Source organism: Xenopus laevis, chromosome 2L, assembly GCF_017654675.1.
Source record: "Xenopus laevis strain J_2021 chromosome 2L, Xenopus_laevis_v10.1, whole genome shotgun sequence".
In the NCBI taxonomy this organism is placed as follows: Eukaryota; Metazoa; Chordata; class Amphibia; order Anura; family Pipidae; genus Xenopus; species Xenopus laevis.
In genome coordinates this window covers 146,675,187-146,699,169 of record NC_054373.1, presented here as the reverse complement: position 1 = coordinate 146,699,169, position 23,983 = coordinate 146,675,187, and the positions used below count along the sequence as shown (strand labels likewise).

The 23,983-nt window shown below is 38.4% G+C and overlaps 1 protein-coding gene across 1 annotated transcript in view; it reads right to left on the bottom strand.

Annotated features, from left to right (window-relative positions):
* The window catches only part of lrp1.L (LDL receptor related protein 1 L homeolog), a 189,981-nt gene that overhangs the window by 79,093 nt on the left and 86,905 nt on the right, over positions 1-23,983 (bottom strand). Inside the window, 13 exon segments of the mRNA XM_018247455.2 lie at positions 1,107-1,352; positions 2,089-2,289; positions 5,078-5,260; positions 5,628-5,795; positions 9,180-9,260; positions 10,691-10,807; positions 10,926-11,051; positions 12,396-12,536; positions 13,285-13,410; positions 13,790-13,979; positions 14,575-14,797; positions 15,662-15,842; positions 23,278-23,514. Coding sequence (XP_018102944.1) covers positions 1,107-1,352; positions 2,089-2,289; positions 5,078-5,260; positions 5,628-5,795; positions 9,180-9,260; positions 10,691-10,807; positions 10,926-11,051; positions 12,396-12,536; positions 13,285-13,410; positions 13,790-13,979; positions 14,575-14,797; positions 15,662-15,842; positions 23,278-23,514 — 2,220 coding nt within the window.

The following is a 23,983-nucleotide window of genomic DNA, read 5'->3' as shown; positions in this document are numbered from 1 at the left end:
ACAATGGGCTTATTATACGGCCTTGTTTATATGCTGACTGTGCCTCTCCGAGGGGGACAGGGGCTGGGTGAATAGCTGGGTCACTGTTTCTTTTGGCACACATCGAGAGCCGACTGAACTCATTTTCTTGAAACTGATGCCCTCAGGTACTGGAATCAGGATATCCCCATGAATTAGCACTTTGAATTAACACTGCCTGCCATTTAAATCATTAGGACTGTACGACAAAGCCAAGCTATAGCCTTTATTATCATCAAAACACTTAAAAGTAAATGAAAAGCTTATAAATAATAAATGTTTCCTGCTAAAATAGGAAGCAACACAGCAGAAATATTAAACATATGTAGGGTTTGAGAAACTTTCAGTACACTAGCATTTTTAATATGGAATATTCAGGCAGCAACAAAGCTTGCATGCCTAATTCTGATACTGCAGCTCCCTAATATTCTCTCCATCCTTGTGCTGTCACAAATAAGGTCATTATGGCTTTGATGTACATGGAAGGAAACGGCAAATAAACACTACAATTTTAACTACTTTTCTGTAGTCAATCATTAAAGGGGTTGTTCTCCTTTAACTTAACTTTTAGTATAATGTAGAGAGTGATTTATGAGACAAATTGAAATTATGTGAGCTGCTGAATAAAAAGCTAAAAAAAACAATTGCAATCTGGTTGCTAGGGCCCAAATTACCCTTGTAATGGCTCAATGCTTTAAATGAAAGCCTGGAATATGAATAGGAGAGGGCCTGAATACAGAGCCTTTTTCAAGAGGAGTTCAGAGATCCCACTTGAAAGCTGAAAAGAGTCAGATGAAGGCAAATCATACAAACAGATAAAAAATGAAAAAGGAGGCCAAATGAGAAGTTGCTTAGAATTAGCATACTAAAAGTTAATTTAAAGGTGAACAACCCCTATAAAATAATATTACCTACCATTCTCAGGAATTGATATTACTATTCCATGGCACGTGCAGTGAGAATTCTAATGAGTAGAGCTACTAAAAACCTGGGGATCTCCATTCCTGTACAGTTTGACATTTCTACACACTGATGGACAGACTGAAAACATATTCCAACTAGTGAATGAAGACCTCCTGGCTACCCACCTAGACTTCTGCAGCTCTCTTTGTCTGCCTCTAGCATCCATCCTTCATAGCATGAGCACTTGACAGTGTTCTTTTCCTGCTCACACCGCTGACTGCAGCGCAGATGCTTGGCACAGTAGCTCTGGATCTGGCAAGTCTTGTTATCAGGCCCTGGCTCCATTCCCAACGGACACGAACACACAAGCCCTTCCCCTGGAGCAACAGTGCAGTTATGGCTGCATCCACCATTATTTAGAGAACACTGATCTATTGACAAAACAGAAAAATAAACACAGTCACATACAGAGGAAGCATGCCAATCTGGTCTACTATACTATATTCTATTGAAAGAATATACAGCACATTCTGACAGGGAAATGCAGAGTGAAGTTAAAATCCATAACCCCCATCTTGGCCGTGTATCTGTTTCCGTAAGAATATGGAGCTATATACATATGATGACGAGCAAAAACGAGTCTGATTTCCGTCTTGAGGGAGATTATCAGAGCCAGAAGGCCACCTGTTATTCGCTTCCAATGCATGAGATTGGCATAAATGGATACAGGGCCTAGATGAGATTAGGTAAGTGAATGTTTTAATAAATCTGTCAGATTCCATGCATTTTTAAATATAAGTATATAAAAAAAAAAGTTGCAGTGTTGGCAAGGAACAGACAAAGTTGGTGGTGGTCCTTTTAATCTGGATAATTTAGTATAGACAGGCTGAGTACCAGCTTCAAATGCACCTGCAGCAATAACCATAATAAAAGAAGAGGTCCTCTAGCCACAATAGATATGGTCTCCTCCCGTGCAATCATTTTAGCCTTAGCTAAGGGCTTAGAACTCTTATTCCCCCTCAAAAAAACCTACATGACAATAGTCCAAAAAAAAGAAAGAGTAAGCGGAATTGAATAAAACAAATATCCAGGTTTACCTACAAAAAGTGCTCTACATTCTCATCAATGTTAACATGAAGGGATATGGTCATTGGTAGCCATACATACCACACAGGTCTCCCTCATCAGAACCATCTCCACAGTCATCATTCCCATCACAGAGCTTCTCTGGAGGAAGACAGATGGACGTGTTGTTGGCACAGGTGTGAGACGGAGATTTGCACACCAGAGATTCACAGTTCTCTTCATCAGAATTATCTTCACAATCGCTGTCTCCATCACATACCCAAGCTTTACTGATGCACCTGGCTGTCGTGAACATAGGGAACTCACATTATAACACCTTCATGTAAAAGGACTGATAGATGTTTTTGGTGAGACTTAATCTTTCGCAAGCATTGACTCACTCAGCACTGACAGGCAATCTTTCTGATGCATTTATTTTTACACACAGAGACTGTTATCACACCTTACAAGTTAGTGGGAGCCAATGGCACCACCCCTGAGTTGGCATTTATGCCTTATTATCGCCTGCTCTGATAAGCTAAAGACTGCATTATTTTTTTTTGTTTGTTTTGTTTTGAAAGAAATGTTCCTGCAAGACTTCTCTTTGGAAACTTTGTATTAGGGATGCACCGAATCCAGGATTCGGTTCGGGATTCGGCCAGGATTTGGGCGAATCCTAATTTGCATATGCAAACGAGGGGTGGGGAGGGAAATCGCGTGACTTTTTGTCACAAAACAAGGAAATAAAAATGTTTTCCCCTTCACACCACTAATTTGCATATGCAAATTATTTGTATTTTATATGCAGTGGGCGTTTCCATGTCAGACCTCAGTACAGCCATACTAACCTCTGCACCATCATATTCTCTAGCTTATTTTGGTTGCATACATCTTAAAGGAGACCTATTTCTAAGCACTTTTGCAATTTAAAGTGCTAATAGCAGGCTTTTTGGATCAACAGCTCTCTTTTGAAGTACAGCACTTTGGCCACACAAAGGGTTCTATTTACCATGCAGTGTATAAAGTGGAGTGAAACATTATCGGTGATGTTGCTCATAGCAACCAATAAGATTTTTGCTTTTGTTTTCTAACGGTTGAAATCGAATTGCCGATTGGTTGCTCTGGGCGACATCACCAGTGATGCTTCACTCCACTTTTTACACAGCAGGATAAATAGGCTAACTGTCTATGCAACCAGAGAGAGCTGTTGAACCTAAAGTCTGATATGAGCAGTCTAAAATCGCTGAAATACTGTTTTTGATTATCTCAGAAACCACAAAAAATATGAAAGTTAATTACAAAAGTGCTTGGCACACACTTGGGTGCTAGGTATGTTTACAGCCATTCATTTTTTGGAGTTAGAGACCTTTAACTTATGGGCCATGTTTCAATAAAGAGAGTTCATACATAGAGAATTCCTTGATACCCTGGTAGCTCTATTGTGATGCTTTATGGCCATGCTGAGAACAATCTCAGTTTTGCCTATATTCAACTGTGACATTCACTTTCCTAAAAAAACACAAATAAGCACATCTATGCTATAAATAAGCACACACAGCAGATCAAATTCTCACATTATATATCAAAGGAGACACTTTTTAAAGCTGCCTAAAAAGTTGCACGTAAACTCTGTAGGTACAGGGGAAGTTCGCCAACATAAAACTTTTACCATTTTAAAAATGAATTTATTTTATTCTGCTCCATCACTAAGATGAAGTATTAAAATCTGTACACTGATTGATACTGGTTGCTCAACAGCATCACAGAAATATCAGCAGCTAATGTTATCAGTTGTACCAGTTGTTTTAGATTAATTATCTGTTCAGTTACAGATAATTAAGGCTTAGGTAGTATGTCCAGTGGGACTAAGAATTATCAGTCATTTTTATTTTAACATTTTTTACATTATACAGTAAATATGAAACATACTGAAATGTAAAAATAATGAATATGAGGAATTATCCAGCCATAAAGGAGGCCCGTGTCTAGTCTGGTGCTGTCTTGGAGGGATAATTATTGGACATTCCTGTCCCAGGTAGACTACATAGTATATAATTTAGCCAGAAAACACAACACACTAGTCAGCGTTTTCTGAAAGGAGCATGAATTATTATTACTGTATTTATTGTTTAGATTAACACCTCCAAAATCGAAATGCTATATATGTAATGATTTATTGCTGGCCACTGGTGATTGGATATGCCTCTTGCTTTAAGACATGACACCATTCTCTGGCCTGCGAGACTGAACCCCTTATTTTCTTACAAGGAATTATAAAGCTGCAGGAGGGTTATGAGAAGATATAGAACATTGTAACCAACCAGTGTACAATTAAAGGAAGATCAACCAATCGGAAGTAGTAAATGCATTATAGAAGTTAGAGAAAACAAAAAATTAGGTAAATGATTATACATTCAACTTTTCCTAGGCAAGATATAAAAAGTGGTGTACAGGCATCTGTATACTCCTCCATATCTAGCCCATATAAAATTGCTTCAAGCTTACCACTGAAATCTTTTAAATCATACTTGTGTAGCAGTTGATCATGATCATCATGGATTCCCAAGCTCAATATACCCTATACAGATAAAAGCATGTGGGCTCCCCTTCTTATTAAATGTGACTATTTAAGCAACAGCCATCACTGCCAATGCAGGTGCCAATTTAGTAAATACAGGTGTCACTGCATCAGATGTTGACAATTCCATGCTCCCTAGTTTGCAGAACCATATTGGTAAAGGCCTTTTCTTGTTTCAGCAGAATAATAACCCTGTGCACAAAGTAAAGTCCATAAAGAATGGGCTTGGTGAGATAGAAATGGAAGAACTTGATTGGCCCGAATCGACTAACATGAACATTTGTGGAATAAACTGGAACCTAGATGCAAAACAGGCCTGATTCATATCCCACATCTAGTGGAAAGGCTGCCCATAGGAATTTGAACATAACCACAGCTCAAGAGAGAACAAAATACATTATACCCTTGGTGTTGCAATGAGATGTTGGATGGGCAGATGTCCAATTAATTTGGTCAGGAAAACAGTAGCTTAACTGTATACGCTGTAAAAGGAATTAAGCACAGTTATCTTACCGGAGTCCTTGCACCCAAATTTCACATTGGGATCACAAGCATGTGTAACACCATCACAGTTCTTTTCATCACTGGTGTCCATACAGTCTGTGTCCCCATCACAGCGCCATCGGCTAGGGATACACAGCCCATCTAAACGGCACTGGAACTCATCGATGTGGCAGCCTCCGGGAGGACGAGTAGCTGCATAAACAGAGACCATACATTAGTTTTCTACTATGCAGAGAATGGAGAACAGAGAAACAGTTTGTCACACATTGTATAGGGGGATATTGGGCCCTAAAGAAAGCAGTGAGTTGTGTAATGACCCACACTGGAACATATAAACAGACACAGCTCATTCATCAACTTCTGGGGAGCAAGAAGTTAGTCCAGTTGTGGAAGAATTAGGCGTTTAACACTTTTACTGGTGCCAGGGGGTGTGGGAATACTTTTAAGTTACATTGCTGGACTCCAAAAAGTGCCATTGTTTATGCAGGCTGCAAGGATTGGTTCAATAAGTTCAAACATCTTGCTTCTGGACAGAAGAGGGACTTGCTTAGCTTTTTACCTTGATTGGTGCAATTAGCATGAGTCTCATCACTATAGTCCCCACAGTCATTGTCTCCATCGCATGTCCAGTGTTCAGGGATGCAGCGACCACTATTGCACTTGAACTGGGTACTGGAACAGGAATGACTACACCCGTCCTCATCACTATTGTCCCCACAGTCATTGTCTGAAGAAGAAACATTGGTGTTAAGAAACAGAAAGAAGCTTAAAGAGACAAAGCATTAATAAAAGCAGAAAAAATGCAATTCGTCACCGGAATGCACAACCAACTTTTGGCAATGCAACTGGCAGAAGTCCTTTTTTCAGTATGTTTGATTGCAGTGAGTAACCAGCTCTGAATAGCTAGACCTCTACTTAAAATAAATTCCTAAAATAATGTCCAGTTCACATTCAGAATTTAAAGTATTGGCTTTTAAGAATTGCCTTCCGCCAACAATGAATAGTAATGGGGTATCAACATAGAACGTGTGGATCATTAAGCAGCATCTAATTAATGATAGTTGGGCATACAAATGAAAATAAACACAGATAATGTGCAATAGAAAGTCCAATTGAAAGCAAGTAGGAAAGCCATACCCTTCCAACCGAGGCGCAGTTATAGCAAATGCTTAGTTATAATGCATTCCCAAGCTCTAACTACATAGAGAGAGAGAGAGAAACACAGAGAGACTGCATAGATCAATACATGCACCATGTGTACAGACAGCTTCCTACCAAATCTTAGTGAGCCTGGATACAAACAGAAAGCTAACATAATGTTACCTTCGATGGGGATTTTACTGGAGCAAGGATTTCACATTTACTGTAAACTGAATATTATTTTATTGCTTCTAAACATGTAACTAGTGGTCATTTTTTTTTTCTCAATCCTTCTATTATTTTTTTTGTTCAGTCACTGCAGCTCCTTTATGACCTCTAACTACACACAGTGGTATATGTCAGATTCAGCAGAAGTTGGTTCATTAAACCCCACATCACATCTAAATGGTTTGTCCTGCTTTGTATTCCAGCAACCACCTCATCGTCTGCCATGTGTCTAAAATAATGATTGATTTTCTTTCAATGAGGCCTTGTCCCAGTGTCAAGCGGCTGTACTAAAAAGGATTCTGCTGCCCTGAAACAGAACAATGGGTATTCCTTTTTGTAATTTTCAAAAACACTGTTTTTGAACAAAAAACTTTTCCCTATAATGGTCTTGGATGCAGTTATGCGGCAGAAGGATGTATTGTGTGCGCCATCAAAACGCTGTTCATTTCCTTTTGTTTATTTTTTTTTATTTTATTTTTTATTTATTTTATTATTCCCAAATGATTTTCACAGTTGACTGCACAAAGTTCCATGCAGTATCAATTTCCAATGTAATATACTGAAAACGTAACATAGAGGTCCCTCTTTTAAGTATACAACACATAGCGCTTCTTTCCTATTATTCAATTAAGATCAAATCTGGCTGTGAAAATAAAGCACACGACATAGCTCTGCTACATCTAGTTTCTAGCATTCCTATGGTGCATGTTGATCTATGCACTAACCGGCAGACTTTGGACAGTTCATTTCGTCAGAGCCATCCCCACAATCTTTTTCTGAAACACAGAGAAACCAACCAAAGACAAGACATTCAACACATTAACAACACAATAAACAAGAAAATAATAAAAAAAATAACAGAGAGGACACACAAAAAACACAAAAACAGAAGAAGATTTGAACCATCTAAATAGTTTCCAGTGAAGTGAGTGAACATGATTTTAGGGCAGTGATCCCCAACAGTGGCTCATAAGCAACATGTTGCTCATCACTCCATTGGACGTTGCTACCTTTGGTCCCAAAGCAGGTTTTTATTTTTGAATTCCTAGCTTGAAGGCAAGCTTTAGTCGCATAAACACTATGGGGCAGATTTACTAACTTCGAGTGAAGGATTCGAATGAAAAAAATTTGAATTTCGAAGTATTTTTTGGGTACTTCGACCATCGAATTGGTTAAATTCGTTCGAATTCGAACGAAATCGAAAGTTTCGAAGTAAAAATCGTTCGACTATTCGACCATTCGATAGTCGAAGTACTTTCCCTTTAAAAAAAACTTCGACCCCCTACTTCGGCAGATAAAACCTACCGAAGTCAATGTTAGCCTATGGGGAAGGTCCCCATAGGCTTGCTAAACTTTTTTTGATCGAAGGATATTCGTTCGATCGTTTGATTAAAATCCTTCGAATCGTTCGATTCGAAGGATTTAATCGTTCGATCGAACGAAAAATCCTTTGATCGTTCGATCGAACGTTTAGCGCTAAATCCTTCGACTTCGATATTCGAAGTCGAAGGATTTCAATTCGAGGGTCGAATTTCGAAGTATTTTTAACTTCGAAATTCGACCCTTAGTGAATCTGCCCCCTTGTGTACTACCAAACAAAGCATACGCTGCCAGTCCAAATAGGGGCTACTGTATGGCCAATCACAGTCCATATTTGGCACCATGAGGAATTTTTGCATGCTTTTATGGCTCTCTAACTTTCATTTACATTTGAATGTTGCTCACTGGTTAAAAAGGTTGAGGACCAATGCTTTACAGTATGGCACGAGGCCCTGCAAGTGTCTCAGTTACAGACATGTTGGTAAATCCCTCAGTGGCCGATCTCTGGGCAAGGTGCTGATTAGGGAATATGGTACAGTATTCTAATTAACATACAGGCATAATGAATGCAGCAAATCATTGGTTTTAAAGTGATTTGTAAATATAATTGAAACTGAAAGCAATATCTGTCTGGTTGTTTAATGCTCTGTACTGCTAGCAGTGCTATTTCTGCCATGACACAAGCTGACATACCCGATTCCACAGTTTGAAAGTAAACCAGGATAATCTGCCTCTGACTTATATGAACTATTTCCCAAACCCCTTAGACTTGGTTTCCTTTCAATCTATGAAATCGGATGTGTGTGTTAAAAAAAAAAAAAAAAATCTATAAGTTCAGATAGCGTTAGGGTTACCAGCCATCCAGTATTTGCCTGGCCTAGACCATACGTCACCAGCTAGGGCTGTATCCAGTATATTATATTTGCTGGCAATGTCAATTTTTTAATACCCTATAAATCCCTTCTTTTCCTGACTGTCTCTGCTGCTTGATAGTATAATATAATAATTAAATGAGCCCCAATAAGTCTTGGGTATTTTTTTATTTGCTTCTAACTAAATGACCAGCTCATGACTCCAGAAAATGTCCAATCTCAAGCCTGACATGAGTATTCAGTAACAGTAGTAATAATAACCAAGAGATACAAATTGTGGCTGCAACTGTGTATAGGGTGTAAAAGTACAACATTGGAGCACACTTTATCATGCTGCGACAATATATCAGTGCATGCAAGATTGTTAGCAGTCTAGTAAAACTAAATTGGAAAGTAAAATGAAATCTGTGTACAAAAACAAACACCATTAGGCAAATAGGCGAACCTGATCATTCCATATGTGTCCAGTTTTAACAAGGACTGAGGTTGGTGAAATCAGTAACAGGACGTTATCATTTCTAATGTCAACAATGGAAATTTAGAACACTTACCATTATCACAGCGCCAATTGATGTTGATGCATCGCCCGCTGTTACAAGTGAACTGTGTGAGAGGGAAGCAGGTTGGATAAGCTGTTGAAAAAACAAAAACGTGTTTAAACCAATGTAGGGTACCCCTTAAGTTCTCCAGTGACTACATGTGCCTTTGCATGTTTCTAGGTTTCTGGTGTATTGTACCATCTATTTTGTAACCTATCTGAGCTTGGAAGGCTGACTTTCTTGCATACACTATCTATCATCCTATTACAGGTATGGGACCTGTCTTCCAGAATGCTTAGGACCTGGAGCAAGGGGTCTGGACAATGAGCCTCTAATCCAGAATGGTCTTTCTGTAATTTGGGTCTCCATACCTTAAATATACTAAAAAAAACATTTAACTTTAAATTAAACCCAATAGGATTGCCTGCAGTAAGGATTAATTATATTCTAGTTAGAATTAAGTACAAGGTACTATTTTATTACTACAGAGAAAAAGGAAATCATTTTTAAAAGATTCAATTATTAGACCCATCTATTGGAGATAAGACCGCTTTCTGGATAACAGGTTTCCAGATATGGGATCCTACTTCTGTATGATTATTATTTGTAGACTAAAATAAATGTTGACTTATGTGATTATCTCTTCTTGCTATGCCATTTGTGTTCAGAAACAGATGAATTTCTCAGTTTTGGAACCAGGGGTTCTGTGCTGTGCCAATGGAGGAGGGGGTCACTCCGCTACCTTGCTGCACAGTTCAGTAGCATTAAGCTATGAAGAGTCAGGGCTGTTTTAAGATTCAACTACTGTACATGGTGGAGTCCTTCATGGCTCATTTACATAGTTAATAAAGTTAATTAATTGCATTGCAAGCTAATGAGATTAATACTCTGTAAATGAGTTGCAGTAGCTGAAGCCCGAGCTGCCCTGACATTGCATCTGCATTGCCAATCTGCTTTATTATATAATACAAAGAAAAGGGACAATTTCTCTGTTAAATGACCACACATCTATTGACAAAGCTGAAGAGTTTCCGCATCAATTTAGGATTTTAATGAAGTAAGCAGATTGCATTGACAGTACAAAGGTGTGTTGCTCCAGTCATTGCTGATATCCCAATATCCACTCCACAGTTGGCTTTTGGGTGGCTGGGAGCATTAGTTCACCAGACGTTGGATAACTTAAAACAAAAACCAGATGCTTAAATCATAGCAACATCTCTGAGAAGAATACAAGAATCTCTAGATTCTAGCCTGTCTAGTGGTCACTTATTTCTATGGTGTCCCACCAGTTCAAGGAGACCCCATCACAGAAGTTTAAGAACAGAGCTGGCTTTAAATATAAATATGGCAGCACATAAAACAAATTAGATTCTTTGGTTTTTGATGGGTGTTGGGGCAACAATAGCCTAAAAAGTTACTCCTTGCCTTGCTTGCCCTGTTAGTCCTGCTGACCCTACAACTAGAATTTAGAGTATCAGAGCTTTATATGAAAACACTATAAAGCAGTAGGTCATCGATCTTACCACATTTAGAAGATTCATCTGAGCGATCACCACAATCATCATCCAGATCACAGGTCCAAGACAAGGGAATACAACGACCACTGGCACAAGAGAACTGATTAGATGGGCAAGTACGAGCTATAAAAAGAGATAAGAGTAGCACGTTTGAAAACAAGGCAATCATTACAAGAAGAAATAAGATAAATGTTGACTAAGGTAGAAAACGAGAGCGCAGGAAATAAACACTGATCTTCACCAGAGCAAGTAGAGTTGGATTCATCCTCGCTGTTACCACAGTCATTATCGCCATCGCACAACCAACGATTGGGGATGCAACGGTTGTTCTCACATTTGAAACGGTCAGAGGGACAAGTATGCTGATCTGGGCATGGAAATAATAAAGAATTTAGGAATGAATCCCAAATACATTGTTCATTAAAATAAGGTACATCACAAATTGCCTGCAGTCATCACCTTCCTCATTCCCTGTCCTCACCAGTCTAGCTGCTTTACCTTGCACCCTCTAGAGTCTAGCCTCATGTCTTCATAAATCCCACCAGGAATTCTCTATACATGTATGATATAATAGACTGCATACGTGATTTAATGGATACTAGAGATATACAATGAACAGTATCAGCCAACCACAATCCCTATATATTGATATCCCTGTGCCCATATACTGTGCTTGTATATTCACCGCTCCTGGTCAAATTATCTTTTTCAGACATCCAGTCTCCTGTAGACCATGGACAATCTCTAAGTTCTAATTAATAAGAACTACAACACCAAGGAAGAAACACTACAGTCATTGAGCAGGGATGAGATTACTTTCATTAAAATTACAATTTCCCACACATTATTCATGAGGGCCAAATCGCTATATTCATTATTTTCAATTTATGTGCACCTTGACCTGCATTGATCATAAACAACTGAATATCTACTCATAGTATGAAGGCCAGAACTCAGAGCTATGAAAATTATCCATTATAAAACTTCCCTGCTAAAATGTTATGCATTAGTTTTCATTTAGAAATTTGTACAGGTACTTAACATTATTTTATATATTTATAAGTGGAAAGTGTTAAATTTGGTAAACTAGCTAGCCACTTTGGATGGTACATCTTTCTCACAGAACCACTGAGCTTTGATTCATTTTAAAATCGCTGTCAGAAAAGCAACAGCATCAAGTCTGCTGGCAGCACGCTGGCTACCCTCTGTTTAGTTAACGTGGCATTACTACCTCCACGGCTTTAGCTTTAATGGTCAAAAGGCAAGCCATCTCTGTCTCAGCTGGGAAGAAGGAAGGGGAGAAAAAAAATCACAGTCACTGCTTCCCTCTTGCCCTGGTTGTCCCAGAACAACAGAAGGTAAGAGAATATATTGTTCACAGCACTGCTTTTGAAGCCTGTCCTCTGGACGCAGAAGCACTGCATGGTATTTCAATATAAGATCGATCTCCAAGGCACATTTCTGCTCGAATTGATTTTTCCATTAAAACAATGGTGGAATGCGTTGTACTCACAGCCATCAAATGGTTATGAAAGGTGTGATGGCTTTCAAGTAATAAATCATTCTTTCATTTAAGAACTGTAGATAAATATAATCTAGCACATTGTAGTTTCCAAGTAGACTACAGAGAAATTCATTACCGTTATACTGTGGATGACCAGACATTCTACATGCAGATCCTTAGATTTATCTGTCCCACTAAATCACTTACGGCACAGCTCTGGGGCCTCATCACTGTTGTCCAAGCAATCATTGTCACCATCACACTTCCAACGCTCCTGGATGCATCGGCTGTTTTTGCAGGCAAATTCCCCTGTTTGGCACTGGGGAGGAGGGATGTAAGATGGGTTGGCTTGAGGGAAAAAAAAAAAAAAAAAAAGATGAGCTGCAGAGCTTGGCATCCTAAAAACAGAGCTAATTAAAAGAGCATCAGGGAACGCTGTGCCTTATAAATCCATTGGCAGGCATTTGTATTTGGGGAATTAAAGTGAAGGTTGATGGCTGGTAGAAAAGCCAGAGCTAAAGGAAGCCACTAGAAAATCATGCAAAGCTTTAATGCATCACAGAGCATCATTAGAACATCATTGCCTACTTTCACAAATATCACAGAACAGTACGCTAGGGAAGTGAAAATGAAAACAGTTACAATAACTTGAATTTGGCATTTTTTGTATGCTTCCAAATAACAGCTGTACACTGTGAAGCAGCTTCAAGACAGGAAAGGTTTTCTCCCAGTTGTTTCCCATCTTCTTGTTCTTAGGTTTATTCTGATCCCTTCACTCTTGCCCAGGGTTACATGTACAGGGCTCTCCGTTTCAGTTACACATACTAGCAACCTCCGATATACAGTAATAGGCTCATTGGGGTGTATTTATCATTGACCATGGAAAGCAGGACACTATAGGAGAAAACTTTGCATATTTCAAAAGGCATGGGTTATTTATTGCGGAAATTTTCCTGAGGGCCAGTTCCCTACTTAAACAGACTTGATAAATGGAAAATATGGTTCATAAACATGCATTACTTTAATGCTGACAAACAGCAGATAAGTGATTCTTAAGTAATTTCCAGTAAAAGGCAACCTTCAACACCTACTGTACCTTTGCAGGTGACACCATCATCATCCAGAATTTGATCTTCAGCACAGGCGCACTGTCTGCTCCCAGGAACAGCAAGGCAGAGGCTACTGCACCCTCCATTATTCACACGGCACGCATTGGAGCCCACTTTTAAAGCCAAAAACATGCATGATTAGAGGTCTATTTTTTTCTGATTTTTTTTTTCTGATTTTTCATTTGACTTTCATACATTTTTCACCTGAAAACTCAGATGTCTCATGTTTTTTTCCCCGAAAACTCTGAAAACTTTGGGGTATTCCACAAAACCCAGCACACATCAAAAAATCATTGAGTCTGAGATGCCGGATTTTCTGATTCTGACTTTTCCATCCTCTAGGTTTATTAAATTCCAAAAAAATTTAGATTTTTTTTTTTTAAAAAAAGTCTGATTTTGTATTAAAAAATTCACAAATTGTGATTTTTGCAATCGGAGTTTAGTAAATAACCCCCTTAGTCTAAGTGTTAACTTTTAAGGCATACAAATTACCTTGCTGCTGCTGGGCATCATACATTCTAATTTCAAAGATGGGTGGCCTTTCATTTCTTAAAAGTGTAATAATTTTGGAGGCTTGATCCATCCGGTAGATGCTACCACTCCTGTATTCTGTCCAAAAGAGATAGCTTCCGTAGTGGCAAAGGCCAAATGCATGGTTTAGCTCCTGACCTTCATACACAGGCTGTAGGAAAACAACAACAGGACAGGTCAGGCTATAAAAAAAGATAGTTCCAGTATAAAAAGAAAACACATCTGACCACCTAGTCAAAATCTGACTTTGTTTCATAGCAGGCTTTAACGTAACTTTATATTAGTTGAATTTATTTCTAGGTCAGAGTCATCTACTTATGAAGCACATTATTTCATACAATTATCTTTCTTCCAAACACCATACAAAATGGAACCCCATACAAAATGCTTTTTCTTTGTTAATTCTTTGTTCCATATGTTCAAGAATTGGAACTGTTAAACTCAAATAAAATAAAAATGTAAAAAAAAAAATTATAAGTTTTTAGCTCAAAGTGAAACCAGCAGTATATATTATCCAATATTGCCTACAAAATTATGAGTTTTTAGTTAAGCTATGTCTCCTTTAAAAATGCACAGGTATGATAAAGGCTGTTAAACAAAAAAAACATTAAAAGGCAGGGTCCCATGTAATCATTTAGAAGCTAGTATGTATTATATTTTACAATATTTTCCCATAAATGTCTGAATTCTATTAATTTTCCCAATTACAAAATATAATTGTCAACCCAAATTGAACATTTTCCTACCTTGCGGTTTGTACCGTTGGTGTAGATCATTTCAATACGATCATAGAAGGCATCTACCCAGTACAAAATCTTGTTTGGAATGTCAATACTTAATCCATTAGGCCAGAGAACAGTCTTTGATGTGACAAATACGACGCGGTTGGAACCATCCATCCAAGCTTTTTCAATCTTTCCACGCTTGCTCTCTTTGGGATCCTCTTCCCAGTCTGTCCAGTACATCCAGCTTTAAATATAAGAGAGTTTCTAATGGCATAAGTTTCTAAAGGCTGGCCATGCTGATAGCACTAAACACTATCCTAAAGTACTTGAATTTTCTCAGCAAGAATATGGAATATGGTCAATAGACATTTAAAAGCATGAACATTATACCCTGTACAAATTTGTTTAGTTAAATAAAGTACTTGGAACCATTACAGCCCACTTGTCATCAAGTCATTCAAACACATTAGGGAAGAGCAGGAGGCACAGCATGCAATGAGGCCCTGTCTTAACTGATCCTGAGTTTGGTGCAGAGAGCAGCATTTCCCAGGTGGGGTACAGAAGGGAGGGGGCTCATAAATGAATGCCTCTCTAGAAGCATGCCAAATACACTACTAAATACATTTAATGGATGTGGAGATGGTGCTTAACTATTATTTAACATCACAAGGTCATTTTCTCATCAACTTTTACAAGAAGAAAAAACATTGAGAACTTTCTCAAAAACTTTTAATGCATCTCCATATCTATGGGTCACGTAGGAGATTATTGTCATAAAAAGAAAGCAAATTGATTGTGTGCCATAACCTATGCAATTATCCATGACTTTTCTCAGACAATTCCTGTTTTCGGTTTCTTCCAGGAAAACCAAAACATAGAATGCCAGAAAACAGTTGATGAGGTTGGAGGTATTGGGTCAATGGCAGTAAATGTAACATTTAGGATAAATGATTTTTTTCTTACATCCATTATACTGTAGCATGGTGTTTTAACGGCATATTAAATATTTATTGTTCTAAGCCAAAGAGGCACAAAGGTTTTGTACCACAAAATATCTGTCTAATATATGTCTTCTCTGCTCCAAATGAAGGTCCTTGTTATACCTTACCCATAAAGTGGGTCGACAACAATTGCTCTAGGATGAGTCATCGTGCCCTCTACCAAGGTCTTCCTAGTTTGTGAAGCTTTTCCTAGTCGTGCAACACTTATAGTCTTCTTTGGGCCATCATCTGTCCAGTACAGGTTGTTTCCCATCCAGTCCACAGCAATTCCTTCTACATTATGGATACCTACAAAACATATTAAAGAACAATCTAGTTACATCTCTTATAAAACATGAGGTTGCACTGCATAGCTTCAACAAGCAGTGGCAAAGTTATCTTTGGGTATTCCTCTAGTTGTGCAGAGGACACCTCTGCATCTTTCCCACTAAGGCCCTTACACAAGCACCCATCCAATGTAGTTTCCATACAAAGTCCTGCTCCACAGTACCAACATCCTCAGGCAAAGTTGCAAAGCAGCATTGGCAGATACCAAGTTCAGCCTCTTTCTGTGCTCTTGGCTTCTGGCGTTCATCACTGAAAAAGAGCATGTGCTCCTCAATGGTGATCAGAGCCAAGAAACAAGGGAGCGGAAATGAAATGCCTGAAAACAATCCAGCATACTGGTTTTTTATGTTTTGTATGTGAAAGTCTGATATTTGTTGGAAAACCATACACAAAGGATACGACCACTTTTACACAGCATTTTAAACCACTTTTCACACCTGAAATTATTTTGCTACCTGAATTAAAAATCCTGTTGTATCGAGGTCTGCATCAGTTTGTTGATGCGGTCTATGATCCGATCGACTTTATTCTCCTTGCTGTGATCAGATTGTTGGGTCCTAGGGCCCACAATCGTATCAGCCCAATATCACCCATCTCAAGGTAGGCATATCATGAAGAGATCTGTTTGTTTGGGGACCTGGTCAAATGAGCGGATCTCCAGCCTAACTCATAGCAACCAATCAGCAGGAAGCATTAACTGGGCACCTGTTTAAAAGCAAACATCTTATTGGTTGCTATGGGTGACTGTTCCTGCTCAAAATAAGTGTCTTATTGCACATGGGATAATAACTAAGCAGATAAACTAACACATACGGAATACAATGGTAAAATATAAATAGAGCACAAATTCTACATCTTTTATATCATTTTGTAATGATGTGTAATGATTTTACATGGCGATATGTAAATACAGCCCTAAGTGTCTGACACAGCACCGAGCATGGTTGTTGGATTGTAAGTTTCTGCACTGTAGAACTCAGACATTTTCCAAGTATTTGGACAGGAAGCAACATGCCTCTACTCCGCATGGGGATAAACAGAGAAACGAAACAAACAGACACAAAACATAAGCTCATATCATTGTATTTTCCTATAGGTCAGAATAAAATTCTATACCATGACATGGGTGGGTGCTGAGGGGGGTGTCAAACCTGTTTTTTTTTTTCTTTGGAAAATACACATCAGTTAAGACTTGTTTTTATTTTCTATGCTAACAGAGGACAGTTTATTAATATATTAAAACAGCTTGCTAGTCTAGAAAGGTAATCCTTAGTTCTCTATAAAATGTGATGAAATATACATGGTGTTTCATGGAAGCCTATGCATATGAGCTTTATTTATAATGAATGCATTACATTTAAATATGCATAGAAGGAATGATCTGTACTCTCTACAGTAGTTAAAATAATGCAATGAATAGAAATGAAACGGTACCTTCAAATAGTTACCATCACTGACAATTCTAGGTTTCCTATATTTTATGGAACATACATATTTACAGACAGTACAGTCTGTACACTTTTTTTTTTTTTTTTGAGGTTCACTAATTGTCAGATAGGCACACGTAGATCCCTAAGATTATGCAAACCACTGAAGACTTTATCCCTGTCCATTTGTGGAAACCCTACCTATATGTGAAATTACCCAATTTCACAAGACTTGCCAATCCACCTACTTAACTATCGTTGGATATGGATCCATCATAAGATCTCCATACCTCAAATAAGACATTAATAAGATGTTTTTAAGGATTGATTATATCTTAGTTGGGAGCAAGTACAAAGTACTGTTTTATTATTAGTGTCAGGGCACACGCTCAGATTCGGGGAGATTTCCTCTTCTTCGGGGGGACTAATCTCCACAAACTGCCTCCCGCTGGCTAGAATGTAAATCGCCGGCGAGATGGCACTCGGAGAGATTTGTTTTCTGAAGTCGCACAAAGTTTCCTCGTGAAGTGGTATTGAAAAAAAGTCCCGAGTTGTTTAATAAATGTATTTGCTGTTTCTTGGATCTTTCTGAAGTTTTTCAAATAAGATCATAACTTGAAAAAAATTTAGCTGCAGACTTTTCCTCGATATAACACAAGATTTATGGGAACAAACGGGAAGACAGGTCAGAAGTGGAGTTGCTTAGTGCAGTATGTCCCCTATGTACACATTTATTGGTTTGCTATATCAAGCCTGCTGATAAGAGGTAGCTTGAATACAGTCAGTCACACTGAACCTATTTGCCCCTGCACAGTGGCATATATCTCAGTGCCAGCTGCTCCTCTACGGGGTGATTATTATAGTCTTGTGAGATGAGATGTGAAATGCCTTGCGGACCAAGGAGTGCCGTGTAATGTTGGGGATTAATGAAACAAGGAAGAGAAGTGAACAGGGACAGCCAACAGCAGAAGAGTGGAAGAGGCAGGCACAATATACCCACCAGCCCTAAAGCCCTCTAGATAGCAACACCCTGTCTAGGGAAATCCCATTTAGTGGTACACAGGGTCATAGCAGACCCTGTGGCTGCAGGGGGGAGCAGGAGGTATACGGGACCCATGAGGAAGTAATTCATATACATTTTGAATAAATATTGGTAAAAGAAGTCAACCTCTAGACATTTTTGGGGCTTGAAAAACAATTTGCTGTGGGGCCCAGCAATATCTAGTTATACCACTGGGGGTACCCACAGAAACCCATACAATTTGCACACGTTTAAAATATGCAGTCTCCTCTATATGTAACAAGGAATCTTCCAATAAATCCTAAGAGTTCACACTTGCATTTCAGGTACATTCACTGTAAGCCTATAAAACAGTCTGCATATAAACCGCCCTCTTCTCCTTAAGCTTTCTCATAGACGGCCACCTGTACAGTCTACCTGTTGATGACAGGCTTCGAGATTAAATAGAAATGTGAACACTGAACACATTCAGAACACCAGATGGAGCCTAATGTAGTAAACAAGTCTCACGCTTAAATATAATGCTGGGAACGTACGTACTGGAAAACATGTAATGACCTGCATTCCAACAATGAAAACAGCTTTATTTCAACCTACAAAAACAACAAATGACTGAATTGTGCATTCTGTGTACTCTGGTTATCCATGGGCCTTGCCAAAAGCAAGCATCTGTATAATATCTACACAGAAAAAACAGGCATATCAATAACAGCATAGCTAATTCTGTGTGTGTGTATCACAGACCCCAACAGGCTTTTTGCTGGCTGAATGTGAGTTAGTTTGTCGAAAGCCTGGTATTAGCAGTCTAAAATTGCTCATATCTCAGAAACAACAAAATAATAGAAAATACTAAAGAGCTCAGAGGAGAACTTAGAGGCAATTTACATCTATTTGTTTTTTTGGGTTTAGATCCCCTTGAAATCAGTCACTTTATCTTCAATATGCAGTGAAGACAGTGTAGACTTATTTCACTCAGTAATTCTTAATAATATTATAAATTAACAAGTATATGAGGTAAGCTCCCCTGAACAGATATTTGCCTCCAACACCAGCTGAAATGCATTGTGTCTACCGTTATACTCAAAAATTTTAGTTTTAGACTTCTAATACCACCAGCTATCATTCAAAGTGTAAACAACCTAACCTAACTATAAATATCACTGATTGAGGGCTGACATGCTGACTTTGAAAAGATTGCCATTGAGTTGAAAGTCTAGTATTAGCAGTTTAAAACTGCTTATATATTTAAAAGGTTTTTCCTTTCCACGAGAAGAAGCTTATATCAAATTATAGAAGCTGGAATTGAAATGAATTGCAACATATCATTTCTTTATTTATAGTTGTTTTATTAAGGTTGTAAATTCCATACTGTTAATATGAAGTGTAAGAAAACAAATAATCCATGGAAGGCAGGTGTGGTCTTCCAAGTAAGTTTTTTTGATCCTCAGCCAGCAAATAGGCTTCCTGAACTCCTTTAAATGACATCACTATTTTAATACAATTTAGCTCCAGTTACGAGATGTTTCCAGATCAATGTTTCTGCTATATCTTACAGTAAATGTTTCTTTTCATTACGGACTTTAACACACAGGACAGATTACTTTTCTTATGAACTGCCGACTGATGGACCCCTTTTAAAAAAAAATATTTTAGAAATCCCTGTTTTAACATTACAAATGGTGGCGCAAAGCCCTGAAACATTATTATTCCCTGGCATTTTTGGCCTAATAAATAATAGTGCAATGCTCTGTATTTATTATGTGTACAGTACTGTTATTTTGAGTTAACTCCCTATCATTCCTATCACGACGAGAAGATTAGTTGTCCGCGATTATTTATGCGTGACTGCGGACGACAAATCTCCCGAAAATGCGGGAGATTTGTCAAGCTAACAAAAAGAAAGGCATCCTCAGGAGGGTTTCTAACAATGCACCTGAGGGGACCTTAGTGAACACAAAAAAAGCTTTTCCTCTACCATTTACTCAGCTCCTACAAGTACCTCAAAGCCTTAATATGAAATAAACATTCATATTCATTGATAATTATTATAATTATAATTACATAATAACAGTCTTTACAGGAATTCAAACGTTTATAGGCAGGAAAACGGAGCTTATGTGTATAAGGGGTCTTTTCATAAGTTGGAGCATCATGTTTTACCTTAAAGGTGCCCATATATGATCCAATATAAGCTGCCAACTCAGCCAGACATTTTCCAATAAAAACAGCCTGCTTAACGGATATCTGGTCTGAGATTGTTCACCTATCTAATCAGTGGTTGGTTCTTGAGCTAAATGGCCAGATCAGCTTGATTTGGCACAACATTTGGCTGAAGCTAATGACAAGTATGCGTATGGTCTTATTATTACAGAGAAATTGCGATTCAGTCATAATAAAGAATTTGAGCTTTCTGGATATTGGGTTTTTGTATTATATTGGCAGAGCTAGGCAGATGAGGCAAAAGTTTCATTCGAATGTCAAGTATCTTTGAACATGTTTATTCATGTTGCTAGCTGAAACAATAGAGATATTCACGCATCCCTCTGTACCAGCAGAAGAGGCGGCCCTTCAAAAATGTTCATTTAGAAGGTCCCAAACTTGTAATGCGTTTAAAATTGAAGTTCTTTTGTAAAAGAAAACAAAAACAAAGAGACAAAAGAGCAATTGCAATACACAGAGTGGACAGCGCTAAGCTGTTTTTCCTCTCCTAGGGCTGAGATCGCCCAATGACAGGAATAATGTCAGAAAGACGAACCATCACACCTAGTTAATTAGCTGGATTTTACTGGGTTGGACAGCTCATGTCACAAGCATAAAAGAATGCTTAAGCCATAGGGATCTAAGGGAGGAGGGAAAGGGAATCATTTGGCAGTCAGAGGCAGTTTTCTCTATCCACCTAACATTTATCCATAATTTTTCCTGAATGTCGTGATGCAAGCAAGAGAGCATAAAATCATTATAAATCATAGCCATGACGGCCACACAGACTCTTTTATGTTATCCTCCCACCAGTAGTTTGCCTTGCACGTCATGCTCTCTTGATTACCTCAGGCATGTTAAATTCAGCACAGAAATGCTTGGACAGGAATTCTAGCTCTTTACATGAAGAACTACATTGTGGTTAAAGGGGATTGTCCCACAGCCATGGTTGGATTCACAGTATATCCACCACCGTCCTAGGCAGCAGCCCTCAGCCTGCCCCATGCTCCTAAGCAAAGTACAATATTTGCCATGCACCAATTACTAAAGGGGGATACAACCCAGCTGCCAGATTAGAAAATAAAAACTGCTCACACCCTTATTAAAGCAATTGTTCAGTGTGAAAATAAAAACTAGGTAAATAGATAGGCTGAGCAAAATAAAAACATGTTTCTAATATAGTTAGCCAAAAATGTAAATTATAAAGGCTGGAGTGACTGGATATCTAACATAATAGCCAGAACACAACTTCCTGCTTTTCAGCTCTCTAACTCTGAGTTAGTCAGTGAATTGAGGGGGGCCACATGGGTCATAACTGTTTGCTTTAGAATCTGAGCTGAATACTGAGGATCAATTGCAAACTCACTGAACAGTTTGTCCCATATGGTCCCCCTTCAAGTCACTGACTAACTCAGAGTTAGAGAGCTGAAAAGCAGGAAGTAGTGTTCTGGCTTTTATGTTAGACATCCAGTCACTCCAGCCTTTATAATTTACATTTTGGTTAACTAACCATATCAGAAACATTTTTCATTTTGCAAAGCCTATTTCCCCAGTTTTTATTTGTACACTGAACTATTCCTTTAAACACCACATTGATTACATAAAGTTTCATAATTACTTTGGGTTAAAGAAGGACCAAAATCCATCAAGTTCAACCTCTCCAAATGTACCCCGGTACACACATATACTGACCCAGTGTCGGACTGGGACACCAGAGGCCCACCCAAAAACCTTAGACCAAGGGCCCACTCTCAGTACTATTATTCTTCCTCTACTCACTCAGCCTCTGTTCTCCTTTCTTTATGTACTATAATCTACGATTCCATCTATTTAGTCACTTTGTTAGAAAATAGGGAATCATGAAATAAGCCAAATGTTTAGCAGCATGAGGCCCACTGACACCTGGGCCCACCGGGAGTTTTCCTGGTATCCTGCTGGGCCAGTCTAAGTCCGACTGTATACACACACCAAACTAACTGTAGATCTTAACATTACAGTAGCCTTGGATATTATGCTTGTTCAAGAAATCATCCAAGCCACTGTTAAAGGCATTAACAGAATCAGCCATCACAACATCATCAGGCAGTGCATTCCACAACCTCACTGTCCTCACTGTGAAGAACCACCTACACTGCTTCAAATGAAAGTTTTGTTCCTCTAGTCTAAAGAGGTGGCCCCTGGTGACTTTTCTATGGGAAAAAAAGATCCCCCCGGCTATGTCTATAATGGTATGTAATGTACTGTACTTGTAGAAAGTAATTATGACCCATTTAAAGCACCTTTTCACCAGAGAAAGCAATCCCAACTTTGACTTTCTTTTCTCATAGTCAAGATGAGACCTTACCAGTGACCACCTTGAGGTTATGGACAAAAATCCCAGATCATTCTCAATTAAGGATGCCTCCAACACAATATTTACTGTGTACCTCACATTTATTCTGTTTCCATTATTTACTCATAATATTGTGTTTTTTAATGTATTCAAGTATCTTATGCCTTACTAGCCCTTTCAAAACTTTCATACCACAATGTCAAACTAACGAGGCTTTTTTGAAAAGCAGCACCACATTAGCAATTCATCAATTTCTTGGCACCATGCCAGACCCAATCCAGAAAAATTTTGTAATGATGTTTGGCAATCACAGAGCTAAGCTCTTTTAGTACTCTTGGGATAAATTCCATCCAGTGCAAAGTTCACAAAAAACAGACACTTTTTTTTTAATAGCATGCAGTATTATTTATTCCATACCTTCTTTCAAGATGGTTTCTCGAGCACTACCATCAATTTTCTGGCGCCCAATGAGGAAACTGGTTGTATCAGCAAAGTATACAAATCCGTACTCTGCATGGAAATCAAGTGCTCGTGGGTTCATAAGGTTCTCAATGGGGATCATGTGCTCATCTTGTACTTTTGCACCTATATCCATCCCTCGAATGATACCGGGACGTCCTCTGCCATAAACCAGGAATAATTCATGCTCTGGTTCTGAATGAAATAAAAACACAAAGTTCATACATTCATAGTTTTTCAGTTCCTAATCGTTAGCCAATGTTGAAAACAATCTCCAATTTATAGGGACAGTACATTTATTGTAAGCCAGGATTTTAAAATGATGATCTTCACAACCAATATTTCTATGAAAAAACAGCAACAGCCAGTGCAGTCAGTGTTTAGAGCTTTGTATGGTCAATGGATTTGCAGTTTGTGGAAGATGGGAAGAGAGAGAGAGACTCTCCAATAAACTTTATGTCACTGCTGAAATACTACTGTATGCATAAGGCATGTTATATATTAAAAGAAAGTTGCTACTTTGAAAGCTCAGCCAATAATAAACAAAACACCATTAAGAGGGGTTCCCAAACTTTTTCATATTACTGTAAAAGGTTCATAAGTGTACTTCCTCAGCTTGGATTTTCTTTCCAACTGCAAGAAAAAAAAATCAACCATGCTGTTT